The following is a 20,724-nucleotide window of genomic DNA, read 5'->3' as shown; positions in this document are numbered from 1 at the left end:
CTACACTATGCCTTAAATTGTCATTTGCCGATCACCACTACCATAGAATACCGTTTAACTACCATTTATCATTAGACTGTATCAATATTCTTCCACGACACGCGATTGACAATTTGAGTCTATTAGTATGCACACTGCGATAAAGTTCACTATTGCCCATTCATCAATGAAGTGCCATTGAAACACCATTTACCAGTCAAGTCCACGAATGAAATGCCATTCACTATTGATCATTTACCATTAAAAAGATAATACAGTTTTTGTTTAGATGGGGATTCACATTGTTTCGTAAGGTAATGAGAAACCACTTATGAAATATGAAAGACCATTCAACTCGAGATGGAATCCAAAGTTTGTTTAATGAAACTATATATATAATGTGATCCTAATAAAAGCTGCACCCCAAATTTTAGTACGACCACGTTTGTTATTAGATATGTCAGTCATTTCAAAAACCTATTTTCATCTAATAAATATTTAATTCCGAAGACAAATGCATGCTTTATTATATTTTATAACTGATTTCTCATTACTTCACAAAAATGTTAGAAATCTGAAGAGTGATCTCAACTAAAACTATTAGACAGGGCAGAGCCAGGCAAAAACTGCCTTTTTTTCCAGTCAAGGTTTTCTCACTTGATTCTGGTACTTTAGACCATACTTAACGAAATAAGCTTCTGCGCCATCTTGAAATCTGTCCCGAATCCAAGATGGCCGCCAAAAATCCAAAATGGCCGCCAGAGGACCTAAAAAGTGCCTTCTGTGGTTAAGATTTGTCTGGGGATGGGTTTTTTAAAACTCTATTTGATGATAAATGGTAAGAGAAATAAGATTCAGTGGATTAAAATCAGAATCAGTTTCTTTTTTATTGCGAAAATCCAACATGGCCGCCAGACGGAGCTCCCGAAATTAATAAATGTCAGAATAACCGGAGGGCCAAACCCTAAAAACTCGCTTACTTAACGAGTGAGTTCCACTCTCTCTACAAACTAAGTAGACCATGCTTATTTTCAAATTTCTATTGTAACAAACAACATAACGCTGGTCTACCTAAAAAAAAAACTTGTTGCGAAAGCCTCCAAATCCAAACTGGCGTCCAAGATGGCCGCCATATTTACTGAATTTGCAATTTGAAAGATAGAATTTGATAGAAACATCAAATTTCAACAAATGTGATGTCATATGAAAGAGAATAAAATTTCCTACAAGTTGATACCATTTTTGTGGGAGATTGTGATAACTGAATTGAGATTTTAAGGAAAAATTCTCATTTTTTGATATTTTTCTGAAAAAAGGAAAATCATGAAAATGCTTGATTCAGCATAAATCAGAAAAAGACTGAAGGATTATCTTGAAACGTTTTTAAGAATTTTGTTTGACATATAATTAATATTTGGAGAAAATTAGGGGTCAGTACCATATGCGGTTCAGGAGTTATAATGTTTCAAACTTGAAAACTCACTATGTAAAAATTTCCACTTTAGCTGTGACAAGACCTTGTTGGTCGTAAAGAGAGTCTGCATACGCCAAGACTACTACACGCACCACTGGCACTGACGCTTGTAGCAGTGCCAGTGGTGCGTGTAGTAGTCTTGGTGCGCGCAGACTTTTTTTTGACAAACAAGAGTTTGTGCCTGTAAACTAACTTTTCATACCAAGTGGTAGCTCAGGTTACGCCGATCGCTATCATTTCAAAGTAGATTGTTCTGGAGCAGATGAGATGAAGCAAAAAATGTCTTACAAGTAGAGGTAGAAGCTTGAAACAACCATGCTATAGAAAGTTTAAAACAAAATTTGGATCAATCACTCAAAAACTTCAAGATTGCAGGCCATCAAAGCTGACATAGTTTATTGCGCCAAATTAAATGTATTATTTTAATTTTGGTACAATTTTGTCTGTTGTGCTATCTATTTATAGTTTTTATATATTTTGAACATTGTAGTGGTATTTCAAACCGTCATGGATCTTTATGGAGATATTTTTAAAACCAGTGATATTCTACTCAGAAAAAGAAAAAAATCGAGTGGAAGTTTCATTTTTGAAGGAGTTAATAACGGAAATCAGTAAATTTGAAGTAAAATTGGAGTGAATTTTGAGTGAAAATTTTCATTTTCACTCATTTTAGAGTGACCTTAGGGATCACTCGTCACTCTTTGAGTGATCCCTGAGATCACTCTTAAAGGAATGAAAATGAACATTTCCACTCTCGAGTGATCCTGATATCTAAAATGTGAAAGCATCTACCAATGGCATTAGTTCAATTCAATTTTGACACTATAACCCACATGAAATCAGCCTAAAACGAAGTAAGAAAAATCTATTCATAGTGAATACACTTTCAGCATGCTTATTTGTAAATTCAATTCAATTCAATTCAATTCAATTCAATGTTTTATTTCATTTTTCGACAAGAACATACAAACATCACATCTTCTTTTTTGATCACAGAAAATCAGGTGCGTAGAACTATGTGGGATGAAAAGAATATACATTAATTGTAGCACCTTGCAATAATTACACATTATCATAAAACTCGAGTGATTTGAAGTAAGTAAACATTGTGGATAATTCGAAAAATGGAGGGACCCACTAAAAAGACAAGTCTTGTAGAATGTGCGCCCCTCAGAAATGTGAATATACAGCATGAATAATCATTTTGGACAGTGTTATTTGAACAATATACTGAAAAGTAATTTGGCACAACACATTTAAAAGCAACTTTGAGAAATTGCCGCCATGTCGGATTTTTCGGGGGGGGGGGGGGTGCTCGGATCAGAAGGGCTTTCACGGACATGTACGGATCAGATATTATTACACATAATATGCCATCATCATTCACGTTTCTACAACAGCAGAGTAACATACAAATACAAAAGCATATCTTTGATACAGAAGCATTTCTTTTTTAAATCAAAGGTCGGTCCTTACCCAAACACTAAAATGAGCTCCACCCCCCCCCCCCAAAGAAAATAAATAAATAAATAAACCCTCAATATGGTTTAAACAAGGACAATATATATGATAGACAGCAGTACAAGAAATTCTAAAAATATATCAAAATTATTAATCAAGATTTGACTCTGACGCAACACACTAAAGGTATCGTTTACCATTGGAAGATATATCACATTCGATTTATATGTGCAGGTTAGTTGTATCACAAAACATTCTACCATGTAGAAAAATATATAATAATGAAGCCTAAAACATACGGACATATCACCAATTTTTTTTCAAGAAACCATAACATTGATAACTGTTGACAGCTTAGTATAAACTAGAAATGTCGCTACGGCGACTGGTATGCCTCCGCCATAATGCATGGTTCTCCTAATAGGTCTATAGTACAATGTCTTCACAATGTGTGATGACAGTTTCACACAATTGGCAAAATATTAAAATGACAGGTTTGCCACAAATCAATGTCTTGACAATGTGTGATGACAGTTTCACACAATTGGCAAAATATCAAAATGACAGGTTTGCCACAAATGTGTTGAATGTTCACTTTCCAAGAACTAGGTTCAATTGGATGAATGATTAAAACGTCAGGGTGCAGGTATTTGAGGAACTGATGATTTTTACTTGACTTTTGACCCTTTTATAAGTTTATGCATTGAGTAATTTTCAAGGTATTGAGAAAAAGTATAATTTCAGTATCAAATGGCAAAATAGTATTATCTAAACCTGGCCTTTGACCTTTGACCTCACAGTTCCAAAGAGAATCACTGTTAGGTAGAACATGCATAAATATGTAAGTTTCATGATGATACCTTGAGTTACTTTCGAGATATGGAGGAAAAAGTGCAATTTAGCACTTTCAATTGACCTTTGACCTTTTGACATTTGACCTTTTGGCAAGAAACTTCCCACAGAATATATATTGGGTAATACATGCATACATCAAGTTAAAAAAAAATCCTTCAGGCATTGCATAAATATAAGGAAAGTAGTGATATTTTGAGGAGTTGACCTTGACCTTTAACCCCCTGACCTTTGATCCATGACCCCCAACTTCCCTAGATAATCACTGCCCATCGGTACATGCATATATACTAAGTTCCATGAAGATACCTTTAACCATTTGCGAGAAAAACATGAAATTTCAACATTTTTTCACAAAATAACGTGCGACCTTTGACCTTTGACCCATCACCCTAAAATCCAAACAAAGTATTATCCCCCAGGATATACCCTCATACTAAGTTTGATGTAAAACCACCACACGGTTCTTGAGATATCGACAAAAACAAAACGGGACGGACGTCCGGACGTAGGTACGGACGGACGGAGGGACGGACGACCCGAAAACATAATGCCTCCGGCCACTTCGTTGGCGGAGGCATAAAAACATATCAGAACAATCTACTTTGAAATAATAACGATCAGCGTCACCTGAGCTACCACTTGGTATGAAAAGTTAGTTTGCAGGCACAAACTCTTGTTTGTCAAAAAAAGTCTGCGCACACTAAGACTACTACACGCACCACTGGCACTGCTGCAAGCGTCAGTGCCAGTTGTGCGTGTAGTAGTCTTGGCGCGTGCAGACTCTCTTTACGACCAACAAGGTCTTGTCACAGCTAAAGTGGAAATTTTTACATAGTGAGTTTTCAAGTTTGAGACATTATAACTCCTGAACCGCAAATGGTACTGACCCCTAATTTTCTCCAAATATTAATTATATGTTAAGCAAAATTCTTAAAAACGTTTCAAGATAATCCTTAAGTCTTTTTCTGATTTATGCTGAATCAAGCATTTTCATGATTTTCCTTTTTTCAGAAAAATATCAAAAAATGAGTGTTTTTCCTTTATATCTCAATTCAGTTATCCCAATCTCCCACAAAAATGGTATCAACTTGTAGGAAATTTTATTCTCTTTCATATGACATCACATTTGTTGAAATTTGATGTTTCTATCAAATTCTATCTCTCAAATAGCAAATTCAGTAAATATGGCGGCCATCTTGGACGCCATTTTGGATTTGGAGGCTTTCGCAACAAATTTTTTGAGGTAGACCAGTGGAATGTTGTTTGTTACAATAGAAATTTGAAAATAAGCATGGTCTACTTAGTTTGTAGAGAGAGTGGAACTCACTTGTTAAGTAAGCAAGTTTTTAGGGTTTGGCCCTCCGGTTACTATAATTTCAGGAGCTGCGTCTGGCGGCCATGTTGGATTTTAGCAATAAAAAAGAAACTGATTTTAATTTTAATTCACTGAATCTTATTCCTCTCACCATTTATCATCAAATAGAGTTTAAAAAAAAAACATCCCCAGACAAAACTTAACCACAGAAGGCACTTTTTAGGTCCTCTGGCGGCCATTTTGGATTTTTGGCGGCCATCTTGGATTTGGGACAGATTTCAAGATGGCGCAGAAGCTTATTTTGTTAAATATGGTCTAAAGTACCAGAATCAAGTGAGAAAACCTTGACTGGAAAAAAAGGCAGTTTTTGCCTGGCTCTGCCCTGTCTATATACCATCGCTAAAGTATCTTTGAAACACCGTTGACCGGTCAGCCCAGCGAATTATTGTTAACCACTGACTATTGATCGTCAAAGATACTCTTGAAGCACTGTTTACCAGCTTACTCCATGAATGAAATACCGTTCTCCATTTTTACCATTCATCATTAAAATGCCATTTGAATCCCGTGTACGGGCATTGACTATGTATGCCATTGAGGTACCATCACTATGTATAATATATATATATATATATATATATATATATATAAGAATATACACACTCAAACAAAAAAGTAACTTCCCCTAGCATTTTTGGATATATCTCAAAAAGTATTTTACCGACTTTCATATTTCAAACGGGAATGGATAGGGAATTTTAGTACTCATGATATGAATGGCATATTATTGCCACCAGATATCATTATTGGTGTGAAAAAAAAAAATTTATGTCAAAATGCATGGGAGAAAAAGTTGCACTTAAGGTTAATTATGAAGCATATTGTGTACATTTCCTATGCAAGTTAGCAAATGACTTTTTTAGATTATGTAATACTCAGGAATTTCTTCAGGTACAATGTGCTTTCCTATTAAACAGATGTTATGCATACTTTTTAAACAATAGGCCTTTTCAATATGAAAATGTTGATCGAAGCCATGTGCTTTTTAATTCCAATTTTGGTTGATCACATTAATTTGCTTATGGACATTTTGCATCATGCCGCGTCTGCAAATTTTTGAAAGAGGGAGAGCTACAGCTTTCCTTGAAGCTGGGGTTCTGGTTAAGGAGGTGGCCAGGAGACTAGGGGTTTCGCCCAATGACATAAGGAAACTTAGAGCAAAGTTTCAGGAAACTGGAGAGGTCGAAGATCTGCCAAGAAGTGGCCGACCAAAGGTGACATCTGTCAGGCAAGATATGTCCATAATCAATAAGGCTGAAACTCGCAGGAAACTGACAGGTACGTGAAATGTAATAATAACAATGATAATAACTATTTCTTATTGAGCGCTTTTACAGGACCTGATCAAAGCGCTGTACATACGTCAACGAACAACATTCACAAAGCATAGGAACATACGTTTAGTAGTTACAATTGAAATAGTTTAGTCTTGAGTTTCCTTCTAAACATTTCTTCTGAATCACATAGACGGAGTTGTTTTGGTAGAGTGTTCCAGACAACAGATCCAGCATGTGAAAATATACGTTCGAAAGCTTTGGTTTTTGCTTGTGGGATTTGTAGGACTGTCTTATCATTTTGTGACCGGAGTTGATATCTGGTGGCTGTAGGGGTGGTTAGTAGGTTGGATAGGTATTGAGGAGCGGTATTCATCATGCATTTATAGACAAGAAGGGCTAGTTTGAAATCGATACGCTCTCTTTGATGGGGAGCCAGTGTAACTGCTTCAGTAAAGGAGCACTCGGGGATCTTCTCTTTACACCAAGCACCAGGCGAGCCGCTCAATTTTGGACTTTTTGGAGTCTTTTCACATCACTGACATTCATATTTGCCAGCAGAGAATTTCCATAATCAAGCCTGCTCAGAACTAGAGAGCGCACTGCATGGTTACATGCATCTTCTGTAAGATACTTTCGAACATGAGATATGTTTCTCAGATGGAGGTTTGCTGTCTGGCACACTCTACTGACATGATCTGTCATCGACAGTATCTGGTCAAAATGAACACCTAGATTTTTAACAGTGTCTGATACATTGACAGTAGTGTTTCCAAGCCGAATGCTTGTATCTCCCGTAGGGCGTAGTCTACTAGATGAGAAAACAATGCTTTGAGCTTTGTCCTCATTTAACTTCAACATATTACTCGCCATCCAATGTCTTAACTCATGTATGCATTCGTGCAGTTTAATCCGGGCTTCGTTCAGACTGGCAGGATTGCGTGGATCGAAAGTACAGTAAATTTGTGTATCGTCGGCGTACAGATGATATCGTAGGCCATGTCGTCTGATGATATTAGCGACAGGTCTGATGTACATTGTGAAGAGTTGAGGCCCAAGCACCGAGCCCTGAGGGACTCCGTATCTTACAGTATGAGGCTCAGAGAACTTTCCCCTAGTGACGACACGTAGAGAGCGTCCGGTAAGGTACGATGTAAACCATTGTAGAGCTGTGTCTCTGATCCCATAATCAGACTGAAGTCTTGCCGACAAGATCGAATGATCTAGTGTGTCGAATGCGGCACTTAGATCTAGCAGCACAAGTATGACTGCCTTCTTGTGGTCAATCTCTTGCAGAATATCTTGCTTCACACGAAGTAATGCCGTCTCAGTGCTGTGAAAGGCCTTGTAAGCTGACTGACAGTCCTCATGCAAATGGCAATCACGTAAATAAGATGTCAATCTAGAAGATACTACATGCTCAGTTACTTTCGACATGAAAGCGATGTTTGATACTCGCCGGTAGTTTTCCATGACGTTCTGGTCCAGTGACGGCTTTTTCAACCGAATAAAGACAACAGCCTCCTTCAGTTTATCTGGGAATACACCGGAATTCATGGATGTGTTTACAATATGACTTATGACTGGTACGAAAACATCGACATATTCCTTTAAAAGCCAGGTGGGTAATGGGTCAATATCACAAGATTTACTGGGAGCTCTCAAAATGATCTTCCTTATTTCACTGTCACTAACATAGCCAAACTCAGTCAGTGATGGCATATCCTCAGGACTATCTTGTAGGGTAGACATGATGGGACCAGTGGACGATGAGACACTTCCAGAGGTACTGGATTCAAGGGATTGTCTCATGCTGGATATCTTATCATCAAAATAGTCTGCAAATTCATTGCTCAGCTGAAGATCATCGTCTGAAGCATGTAGCTGTTGATTATCTGCAGTTCTGAGCAGAGAATGGAGTGTTGTGTACAGACTCTTTGGATTTGACGAAAGAAATACATCAGTGTAGAAACTTCCCTTAGCCGTCTGGATAACTTGAGTGGCATGTTTTTTCTGTTTGACGAAGAGCTCGCGATCGCATGGTGCTCGTGTCTTCCGCCACTTTCGTTCAAGCTTCCGACGCTTCTGTCGAGCTTCATGCACCATCGAATCATACCAGGGAACGCAGGGTTGTTGCTTCCTTGTGCGTGTTGATGCTGGACAGTGAACATCGAGGACGCGTCTGATAGTTTGATAATATGAGTCTATGGCAGAACTGCTGTCATCTGTAGTCAAATCACTGAGAGTCGTCAGAAGATCTTGTCCAAATGACTTCCTGTCAAGTTGGCGGAAGTTACGAGAAGTTGTCGTTTTCTTCTGTGGATCTGGTTGATCTCTCTTCAGGATGCAGCCCACATTGAAATGATCAGAAAGTGCTTTGTCACTCACTGAACATTTGGACACAAGACAACTTTCTTTTCGAGACATGATCAGATCTAATGTGTGGCCCATATTGTGGGTAGGTCCAGTAACATGCTGTTGCAGTCCTGCTGCTTTTACAGAACTCAGAAACTGCCTAGTTTCCCGATTTCGTAGAACATCAATGTGGACATTGAAGTCACCTACAACCAGTAGATCTCCAGTTAACATCGCTAAGCTGCCGAGGAAATCATCAATTTCTTCTAGGAAAGCGGTCACTGTGTAACCATTGGCTGCTGAAGGAGGTGGCCTGTAGACAGCAACAATGTTCAAGTTGTTTGAATCATCGCTGACACATACATATTCAAATGTAGTCGTTTGCTGATCTAGCTCCTTGATTTTGAGATGTAACTGTGACTTAAACAGGATGCCGATACCACTATGGCGGTCGCTTTCTCGAGGAAAGTTCATGAAGGAGTAGCCAGGAGGAGAAAACTCGTTAATGACAACTGTATCTTCCTTCGTGAGCCAAGTCTCTGTAACCGCCAGCATGTCGATGTCATTTTCGAGGACAAGATCGTAAATTTCGAGTCTTGTTTCGCATAGAGTGGGCATTTCACAGACAAAATGTCATGTCCGGTGTGTGTGTGGCGGTCGATTTGGTAATATACCTGAGATTGTCCCTGTTTGCACCATGCTGACCATTGACAGGAGTTCCACGAGGAGAGGAGAGAATTGGAATTTTCCTCTGCCTTCGGCTGCCAGCACGCTTGCCTCTGTGTGTTGGCAGGCATGAGCAAATACCAAGTTCTCTAACAGTTTTCCATAGATGCTCTGGTAATCGAGTCTTTCCATGCGGTTGAAGGTCAAGAATTTGGTCCGCATTGTTTGACCCACTTAATCCTCTCATGGCTGAAAAGAATGGCAGGGTACCAGTGCAACCATCAATGTCTGGGAGTGTATTGTCTAGTCCATGGTCAGGCAAGCCATGTCCCAGTACAACAGACTGAAGAAGCAACAGACCATGAAGTAGTGTAGACAGGATGGTAATGCCTACAGCCCAATGTACATGAGTAGCCATTTGGGAGACATTAAGAAAATCGCGAATATGAATCAAATTGCAGCAAGATTCATCTCAGCAATCGTCCAGGATGATCTATGAGTGATAACACAACTCCTGATACCAAAAACATGAAGACAGCTTTCCAAAAAGATGAGATATATCACACAATCTCAGGAGCTCACAAACTCGTGTGGCAGCCTGTTAGGCGCTCACAAGAAAAAAAAAAAACTTGTGTTCTATGAAATGTATTAAATTGCATGAAAATGAGTGATTTGTAATGCTGCTATATTTTCAGGCTTCTACATTTTCAAGTATCCCTATATACATGCTTTTCCCTTTTTTCTTTCCAACAAAACAGATAAAATAAGGGACTACATCGCCGACGAGGACATAGGCCAGATGATATCAGTCTTCAGACCGTGAGGAATCGCCTTCATGAGGTGGGCCTCCGAGCTAGACGCCCCAAGAAGAAAGTGAAGCTCACGGATCGCCATCGCCAGGAGCGCATCGCCTTTGCAAGACGTCGTCGGAGACGAGTGCAGATTTTGTCTGAGGAAGATTGACGGCAGAATGCGGGTTTGGAAAAGGGCAGGGGAGGAGCTGAATCGTGACTGCATAGTTGATCTACAATGTAGAGCGCCCTGAGGTTGGCAGTGTGATGATGTGGGGCGACATCAGCAGACATCAGCAGCGATACGTCGACGAGGTGTTGGAACCGCACGTCATTCCGTATGCAGCAGCTATGGGAGACGATTTCATCTTCATGGATGACAATGCTATAGACCTCATCGCGCTCAAGTTGCAGATCAGTTTGTTGAGGGAAATGACATCGAACGTATGGAGTGGCCTGCAACATCCCCTGACTGTAATCCAATAGAGAATCTTTAGGATATCATTAAGCCGACAGCGAGCAAGAAGGTGAAAGATAACACTTCACTGCAAGAATTTCAGCGCATTTTGCAGAGAACATGGGGCAACATTGAGCAGCGCGAAGTACAAACGTTAGTTAACAGTACACACACACACACATATATATATATATATATATATATATATATACATATATATATATATATATATATATATATGGGGGGGGGGGGGACTCTGTTGTTTGCAAGGTCGATCGTGTATGTATAAAGCCACAACGCCGAAGTCCATGGTAGTGCCAAAAGGCTGTGACCGGATTCACCCCTAAGCCCGGACGAGTGCCTTCTTTGAAACCTCGTTCGGAAGATACAATTGTACTGTAGATGGAAAGTTACAAGACTTCGAGAAAAAATTACAGACCGCGAGAAAATTAAGTCTTCAAGAAATCAAAGGTTCTCTAAACTACCAAAGTCGGGAGAAGGCGAAATCCTCACGGAGAAATGACTGGGCTGCAGAAGGAGTTAAATTACAAGGACAGAGTCATATGAATAATGAGATAGACTAGCGACGTATGTAGCACGTGGCACTTCAAGGAGCTACATCTGGGGAGAAGAAAAGGAAGAATTTCAAGACTTATACGTCTAGAAACTGGAAATACCTCCTGACGCATCAAGAATAAAACACCAAAGGCCTCACCGGGTCCCTACTGCAAAGTCCAGCAAAATCCAGCAAATATAAACGAACTGTACCGACATATCTAAATTTCCTCTTAAAACAGACTAAGCATTCATGAAATAATATTTGATTACAAAGTCATACAGCCAATATACGAATAATAACTGCACCAAAATTTAAAAATAAAAAAATCTCCTTTCGAAACGTTCACCTAAAATAACAACTAAGAAACTTTATCCTACAGAGTATCATTATGAAAGTTGTTCTTACCAATACCGTTGTTTGATATCAGGTCGGGCACATTTGTTTCTGAAAGGGTAATCAGAAATTCACAAGATGTTAGAAGAGGAATTAACCTCTACATGAAACCCGCCATCAGAGTATTGCCAACATTTATTTTGAACCAGTTATTCCTCACAATTATAACGATATCATTATTTATGAAGTGAATGCACAATCTTACAATGTGCACCGGAGTGGCAATCCACAATACAAATGATGGAATTTCAGGTGACTTTATTTACAGCTGCAAAATGTATGAATTGAAACGCCAAGGTATAAAGCACATGTTGTATTGATAGATTGTTCTTCCAATTTAATCGAATGCATAATTCTATGTTAAACTCTCAAATAAACTTTGAGAGTGATTTTTTTTTTTTTTGTTGGGGGGGGGGGATTCCGGTGGGTTTATAGCTTTTGTTTATCTTTTGTGTTATTATCAATTTCTTTTTGTGATCCCAAAGTGTCTCAGATTTATGACATCAGGGTCCTGTTTTATGAAGAGTTACAATTTCTTATAAAGTTGATTTCTATCACAAGTCTATGGCGACGTATGTGTTCAGAAAATTTAAAATCGATTATATCTTTTGATAAAACAGGACCCAGGTCAATTTCATATCTGGTCCTGCCATGCCCTTCAAACCATCACAAGTGGATAAAAAACATTGGCTACTGACCTTCAACCACAATTTGGCAAATGGCTGTCCTTTTGTCGCTGCACATTTCATTGTGGAATTTCCTATTCAGCATGTAGATGCAGGCACAGCTGGCATATTCATCATCTGGTTCACCGGCATCCCAATCTCGTGTTGTATTGAAAAGAAAGTAGAAGCGTTTAAATTGATATTTGAATATGAAGAGTTTTATCGCAAAAGGAGCTAAATGCATTCTTGTTAAGGTAAGATATTTGAGATTAAAGCTGCTAAAAACAATGAAAATAATAGGAAAATGCAGGATTTTTTTTTAATTCATAACTTTTAGAATATTCCTTGTTATGTTACAAGTGAGGTATTACTGGAATGGTAGAAACGTTTGCAAAGTTACAGATATTTCAACTATGTAATACCCATCAAGTAACGTGTACTATCTGCTTAAGAAGATATTGGTATGATTTATTTTTCACTGCAGTAATCTTCGCAAGATTTTCGGGACCAGCACTATTGCTTAATAAGCTTAACAACGCAAACCCTTCCAATGTATTTATGATAAACAAGCAATGCAGCTGAGCATAGACGATCACAGCGGTCAATAGACAGATAGTGGGCCTCTACTTGTTATTAATTGTATCATCAATCCTTATTTTATAAGTCCGAGGCAAAATGATTAATTAGTCTATCAATAACTTGTCACGTAATGGCTCTTATGAAATCATTTGATTATGATCTATACAGCCATCTAGTATGGAAGTATACCTTATAGATAGAGTGTGCAATTATCTTTTAACAGAACCGTTTCCTTACTTCTATAATTTGAGCGGGTGCCGCGTGCGTCCGTCTCACACACCCATTCAGGCTCGCCCAATTTGTGACAGTTTATCCAGGCAGAGAGACCATCAAAGTGAAGCTGTAGCGCGTCAAACTCTGCGTCGCTTTCCAGAAAGAGGAGAGATGGCTGCCTCATCTCACCGTTTGTCAGCTCCACCTCCGCCATAGTATTGCAACTTCTCACAGCATCGAACCACCACATTTGGTCTTTTATATGCAGACACTTGGACCCTGCTGGGAACCAGCCGCTCGGACAGACCGATGTGGGGTCAGGCTCAACTTTTACCATGTGGAAAATAATAGTATAAGTAAAAGGTGAGATTGCACAACATCATCACATGCACAAGAAAAAGGTCATTATACACTATCGCCAGCACACTTTCCAATATTGGCGGTTAATAGAGTGGTGGACACTAAAGTTTCAACATCACTGAACAAACAAATTATTTTGGTTGGCTATTTGTATCCATATATACATGTATAATGCAACATGTTTGAGAGATACAGAGCTGCCAAGTAACCTATACAAATTGAAAAACAGACAAACTCACGTACATAAAAAAAAATCATGAAAACTTTTAAAGCATTTTACAGTCATATAATTTTGGCTGTATTGAATTAAAAAAAAAGTATTGAATATAGTATCATTCAGTGGTATAATCTCTTGTGTTTCTTGAGAAACATAGTAAATATCACAAAAATTAAGGTTAACAGTTCCGTTCCTGTAGTTTAAGAGCGGTAATGGTGTATGAACTTGCCATTACATATCTACAGTTTCCTTCGAGAAATAGCTTTGAAACTATCACGACACATAATGTGCAGATTGTAATCAGTAAGCTAGTCGTCAGGTTGAATACAATTACTCTTCAATATTTGAGCCCCACAATTCGACCCCTGGTCATTCGCCATATTTTTTTTTTTGTTCAGTTGCAAGATTCTACAGTTTTAAAACGTTACACTATCTCACTGAATGGTGTTTTCATTCAAAACAAATAAAACGTGGTGATGTTCATTATTGCGAAGGTTCGTTATTCTGAAACACAGAAATTTTATATAAGCCCTATCTACTTACAGGTTCATAAATCCGAAAATGATGAAGAGTTCCTTAAAGCAATAGTCAGCAAACGGTATTGACCAGGCACATTGTGCTAAACGCTAGATTGAATTAATAAGTTATATGTTCTTACCATCAGGACAAGTAGCTGAAATGATCGCCTCAAATTTAACCGAGGACGTTAAGTAATCAGAGTGAAAGCTGATCCAGACTGGACTGAAGTGATAGTCATTTCTTGTTGACGGGACATTTACTCCCGAGAACTCATCGGCTGCTCCGGAAAAGTAAGGGTTATCTGCGATTTGTAGCGTGTCATATCTAGTCCAAATACGAAATCTGACGAAGTGCAAAGTCATGTCACAGCCCTCTGGAACAGACACCATCCATGTAACTTCAGTGTCTGTGTAGTAACGTACAGGAGGACTAGGGAAAATGATGGAGGCCCTCTGGCCAGACTCCAGGTTGAATGTGTGTTCTAGGGTAAGAAGTAATAAGAAAGAGAAGAAAATCATTTAAAAAAAAAAAACTTCCCCCCCCCCAAAAAAAATGTGCCCCTTTTGAAAGTTTTTATCTTTTTTTTTTACTTACTTGTGATAGATTGACGACGAAAGTTTAATTTTCATGTAACAAGTCAATAACAATATAGCCCTATCTAACTCATTATACATTGAACAGACATGCAGATAGATAGAATAAATAACATTAACAAATATACATTTTTGAGGTATAAATTGAGAAGACCTTCTTCAATTAGCAGAGTGTCTGACTGGCAGGGATGACGGTATTTAAAGATTCAAATACTGATTTAGATAATTAAAATTGACGAAAAAAAAACAGCAATGACAACAAATTATCTTTACTCTCGTGCTATTTCAAGTATAGGCCTAAATATACATGAGCTACAGCCCCATAATCAAGGTAAGTATGAAGAGCATATAATTCTATGAGGAACTCAAAGTTCTTATGATGAAAATTTCTTTTGAAATGGTTGAGATATCCAAATTCAAGGAGGTCCTAATAACAAGTGGGTCTCACTTTTGACATGTATTAGGAACATTTTGTTTTACTTTGTTTTTTGGATCGGCGGTCAGGTATTGATGAAAGTCCTGCACCAACAAATTAAAGTAAGTTCTTACCATCGATACATCTTGCTGAAATGACTGCCTCGAATCCATCTGATGTTGCTGAAGAGTCAGAGTGAAACCTGATCCAGGCAGAGCTGAAGTCATACTCAGTGCTAGTTGCTATGTCAAGTCGCCCTGAGAACTCATCGGCCACATCTGAGAAGTCAGGATTGTCTGCTATAGTCAGCTTGTCATAAGAACGCTCGGTACTAAAACTGACAAAGTACAAACCAATGCCACAGCCATCTGGAACAGACACCATCCAGGTGATATCAGTGTTGCTGTCGTATTGTTGAGGATAATTAGGGGACGAGATGGTGGCGCTCTCTTCAGATTCCAGGTTTAATGTTTGTACTGCAGGGACATCCTTCGTATTAACTAGAAATTAGACAGGAAAAATTATATAAAATTTCCCGTAATTGCTGCGGTGTTGTTGTTGGGTTTTTTATCTGTGTTTTTAGTTTCGGTTTGTGTCACATTGTAATATTTGCTTGTAAAGATGAATGAAAAAATGTGATAAATGAAACAATTATTCGTGATTTGACTAATCAGTGATAACTAAATTTACTCAACACTGAGGACGGGTAGGCCGTAAAAGAAATCACGTGGTTAACATGTAAAACCTTAACTTCATTAAATTTTTAGGTACAATTTGCATAGAGAAGACCATCATTACTACAGGTGCTTGACAGGGATGGCAACCTCACAGAAACTTATTGTTTATAAAAATCAAAATTCAAAGTGGAACTGGAAGAAGAACAACATAGAAGTGTTAAAATTTGAAACAAATTTGGTTATTAGGATATGCATATAATTCTATAAAGAGACAAAAAATCGAGGGATAGAGAAGGGGGCATCTAAAACAGAAAGGAGAAGACAGAAACTGAATATTAAAAGTAACTTTAAAAGCACTTGAAGCTATATCTAAATCACAAGGAGACTATGATGTTACATAAGAGTATACATTTAGAGCCAACAAAGACGATTAACGCTGCGAAGGGAAATACTGCATCTACACGAGTTTATGATCATCGGACAACGGTACATACAGTATAATTAATTCCTGCCAGTTAGATATTATCCTTTTGTACATAATGCTGGATACGTATCTCTACTAGGTCCCTCTACCAGCCAGGTGGTTTTATTTTGCCCTTTCTGTAGTACGATTATGAGGCGTATGTTCCAACCAAAGATCAAGACTTCAATGACGTTGACACGGGGTACTATTCATACATGCAGATCTCAATGTCGACGGAACAGACATGCATATCCCCGTAAGCGGTATGGGTGCTGTCAAGGGGTTCCTGTTACCAAGGTCTATTTGGTACAGTCCCGTGTTGTTGTTGTTGTTGTTGTTGTTGCTGTTGTTGTTTTAGGTGTATTAATTAGAATAACTGTTTTGGGTTGAACATTTGAAATTGTCTTGGTTATATACCATTCAAGAAAAGAAATTGATTAGATATAGTGTAGTCCTACGTTTTTATGGAAGTACTCTATACAGATGTAATCATTGCGTTGTAGTCATCGGGCAGGTCGTCGGGCATTTTTTCAATGTAAGAACAAGAAGCAAGGTAGATGTTCACTGGGTATATGATGGTCACATTGCTTGTCTCCTGGATCGTGTTTTTGCCCACTACATGACTAATGGATAAATTAATGCAGAAGGGTACAATAAGTAGACTCTGTATCTAACAAAATATAGTATACCTGTATTAGTTGCTGTTGATGTTGCAACAACGCCCGTAGGTCCTTCATTGCAGAGGTCGCCTGTGTTGCAGGTGCAGAGCTGGCCCTCCAATCCCCGGAAGCTCATTCCACTGGCCTCTAAAGAACCCCGGAGTCCCTCCATCACCCCAGGCAAGTCTGCTGGAGTGAGGCATACGTTAGGAGGCATGCCCTCATCGCTGCACCCTCTCTCCAGTTGAGTCATTGATACATTGCCAACTGTAAACATTTCCAAAATATCAAAACAGAGAGGGGGACACAAAGATAAAATTAATACTCTACAACCCATGTCACCAAGCATGCTGCAGCTAATATCTAATAGCGTTGCATCAATTACCCACTGGTATAGATATATCACCAAAGGATTGTCAAACACACCTGGCAAATTTCAATATCCACGCATATTACAGTATACCTCTAATCAGCTCCGTGGGATGTTTAAGAAACAGTCATCTCAAACTCCAGCATTCATTTATTACCCCCCCCCCCCCGCCCGTCACGCAGCTGATCATGCAAAATCCACAACATTTATAACACAGAAATCTATGAAACATCATTAACATGTGCGGAACTCGTTGTGTAAACGTAATATTTCACTTCGCAGTTGAAATTGTGACTCGTGCATCACAAAAGCGACAAAAGAAACTGCCAGACAAGAAATACATACTCTGAAATATTTGTACACTGAGGAAAGAGGCTCTGAAGCTTATAGAGTCTATTCACATGAGGCAAATCTCTCGTTTGAAGAAGCTACACCCCTGTAGACAATGCCAGTGTATATCTTGGCAATCAAGGACTTAAAAACCAAAGATATAAAACACCTGTTTCTTGACCCTGGCCTAATCTAAGCATCAGTCACCGCCACAGAGGGGGGGGGGGGGGGGGGCACCCGCGAGAGAAGGAGATTGTTTTGGTTTTGGCATGGGCTATGTAGCTCCATGGTGCGTGTGTGTGTCGACAAACTTCTACAATGCTCTCCTTCTTATTCCTGTATTTTCGTTATTTATGGGTCAAATTTTTTCGTTCGAAATTCAAAACGGATGACTATAGAATTTCTCAATAGAATATAAAATCTAAAACTTCAGAAAGAATAGAGAAAATTGAGTGCACTTTGAATGGTCTGCCACAGGCAGATATCCTTATCATGCTCTTACGTAATATGACAGCTGTTGCAGTCATTAAACCCTGGCTTGGCCTCCAGGTTTGCCACGCCTGAGTAGAAAGTTATTTTGCAGTGGGCAAATACATCTATACTCCCACGTCTCAAACGAGGAATCGTTAGGGGGTATAGCACCCCATCAGCTTCGTTTGGCGATGGGGTCTCGCCTCAAACGGGGGTTTGACGGCATGAGTGCGTAAAGTTATCAACTCATGTCTGCGCAATGAATGATACGAAAAACAGTCATATTTTATTAGAATTGAAAGTGAAGAGTGTGTAGGGAGCTCTTGACAAATAAAAGGAGGCTTCAAGACATACCGGAGCAGATAATTCTTCGCTGCATGAATAACAGTCAATGCAACATTGGAAGCAAATCACAAAGTTATATAATAGAAAACGAAAGACAGACGATCGATTTGCTTGAAAATGATAATTTTACGGGGGAAAAAAAAACTAGTATAATGTCTCTCGTTCAAGTGAAAACTTAAGTGCTGAGGTAACAGTTGCCAAGAATGATGAGAATCAACAGTTCTGAGATCCTGGAGAGATTTGCAAACTTACACAATGGGTGGTACATATAGCTTGTGATATTTGTAAACTTGCAGCTCCCAGACTGAGAACAGTTAACGGGTTGGACCGACGGGAAATCCTCGCAAGGGCCGACTCCACTATCACCACTGAATCCTGGCATATTTGACCTCATTTCTCTGCACTGTGAGCACATAATGCCGCTTTCTGTTGTAAGTTCATAAAGAAAGGGGGTGGAGAGATAAAGTGAAATTATCTCACGTATACATCCATACATAGAACATAAACAAATGTAACCGAAAGAAACAATTTAAATGCACAGGTTCTCTAACACACTATATCATGGAGTTGTCTCTTTGTGTTTTATTGATCACACACACACACAACCCCACATAAATTTCGTAATTTGAATCAGAAGATGCTGAAACGTTCACCGTCTGTCCCTGTAATTCCTTTGCTTCTTAACACAAAAAAACACAATTTTTGTGGCCTTCTACTTTAAGCATCTGACTGTCAAACTCTTTGGAATTCTCCTTGCAAACATATCATATGCCTACAAGCTGATATTTGAAAAGAATTTTACTCAGAAACACAGCTGCAGAATGCAGAGAATTAGAATGGCACATCTGAAGATGGCAAATACAATTAAGGTGACTGTAAAATTTGTGGTTGAGATCATGCACTACCATTATGTATTTTCCAAAAAGATATACTTCAAGGATTTTTTCTTATTTTAAGAGAACTGCTCTAACCTTCAGTGCATCTTGCTGAAATGATTGCCTCGAATCCATCTGAGGTTATTGATGAGTCAGAGTGAAACCTGATCCAGGCAGAGCTGAAGTCATATTCATGGCTACTTGAGACAAGTTGCCCTGAAAACTCATCGGCTACTTCAGAGAAGTCAGGGTTATCTGCGATTGTGAGTTTGTCATAAGATCGCTCAGTGTTAAAAGTAACAAAGCGCAAAGTAATGCCACACCCCTCTGGAACAGACACCATCCAGGTAATATCAGCGTTGCTGTCGTAATTCAAGGGATAATTAGGAGATGAGATGGTGACATTTTGACCAGATTCCAAGCTGAAAGCTTGTCCTCCAGACACACCTGTGGTGACTAGAAATGATAAAAGAAAAAAATGGTGAAAGTTTCTTTAACTTAATCGCGTATTATAGCAGATACCACACAACCATGTCTTAAATTAGTCGAGACTTGTGAAATTATCAGCGCATGGTGTCCATGATCTGCTCCTAGCTGAGGTCATGTGTTTTGAAAAAACTACTAGAATTAAATTGTATCAGCTCTAACGTGTTTGTTTACTTAGTAGTTCTAGGCATACTTGTTGCCTGTTAATAATATTATACTCAAGTCTCGCTTATATCTCTTTTTTCTTCCCGAGCCGCATGCCGTCATCTTGGAGCACGTGAATTGACAACCAATTATCTGATCTTATCCACACTCATCTCATTAAACAGAAATGCATGAAGAAAATATTTATTGAAGTTAAATTTCTATAATTCTATACAACTTCTCTTCACAAACTCATCTCGCATGTTTTAAGGAGCAAGCCATTTTCTTACTATTGTTTTAAATTACACTTTAAGTGAGTTTGCTTCCGCAGTAACCTCAAAACATGACTCCATGCGCTTTATCCACTATGGTGGATTAGTCTACACAATTTGGAGCTTACTTGGAAATATATTTCATTAAAAAAAAAAAAAATGTATTCAGGAGATATTCGTAGGCTATTTTTTTTACAGACAAAAATTACAGCAGGTTTCTTTCTCACATACCATGCTTCTTAACCAGAATTATTCAATAACTTTTGAACTTCGCCTACATGGTGACTCGATCCAAGCTTTGCTCCCCGAAAATATAAACACACGTTCATTATTAGCTCTTCACCTTGTCACTATTAAACCAGGTATTAGGGAGCTTATCTCCCATTTTTAATGTCTACCTTCAAATTAATTTAGTGGTATATCAATAGTATC

At 38.6% G+C, this 20,724-nt stretch overlaps 1 protein-coding gene across 1 annotated transcript in view; it reads right to left on the bottom strand.

Moving 5' to 3' along the window:
* LOC139709205 (scavenger receptor cysteine-rich domain-containing protein DMBT1-like) overlaps positions 1-20,724 on the bottom strand; it is a 37,113-nt gene that overhangs the window by 9,906 nt on the left and 6,483 nt on the right. The window contains exons 3-10 of the mRNA XM_071621154.1: positions 19,487-19,846; positions 18,768-18,941; positions 17,030-17,266; positions 15,335-15,700; positions 14,332-14,673; positions 13,121-13,423; positions 12,338-12,463; positions 11,652-11,690 (exon numbers count right to left, since the gene is read on the bottom strand). Of these exons, the coding sequence (XP_071477255.1) occupies positions 11,652-11,690; positions 12,338-12,463; positions 13,121-13,423; positions 14,332-14,673; positions 15,335-15,700; positions 17,030-17,266; positions 18,768-18,941; positions 19,487-19,846 (1,947 nt within the window). The remainder of the gene's footprint in view (positions 1-11,651; positions 11,691-12,337; positions 12,464-13,120; positions 13,424-14,331; positions 14,674-15,334; positions 15,701-17,029; positions 17,267-18,767; positions 18,942-19,486; positions 19,847-20,724) is intronic.

This window comes from Diadema antillarum, unplaced genomic scaffold, assembly GCF_040938485.1.
Source record: "Diadema antillarum isolate AM-2024a unplaced genomic scaffold, OU_Dant_1.0 seq00001412_RagTag, whole genome shotgun sequence".
NCBI lineage: Eukaryota > Metazoa > Echinodermata > Echinoidea > Diadematoida > Diadematidae > Diadema > Diadema antillarum.
The sequence above is the reverse complement of the archived record's forward strand: the minus strand, read 5'-3'. Positions and strand labels throughout refer to the sequence as shown.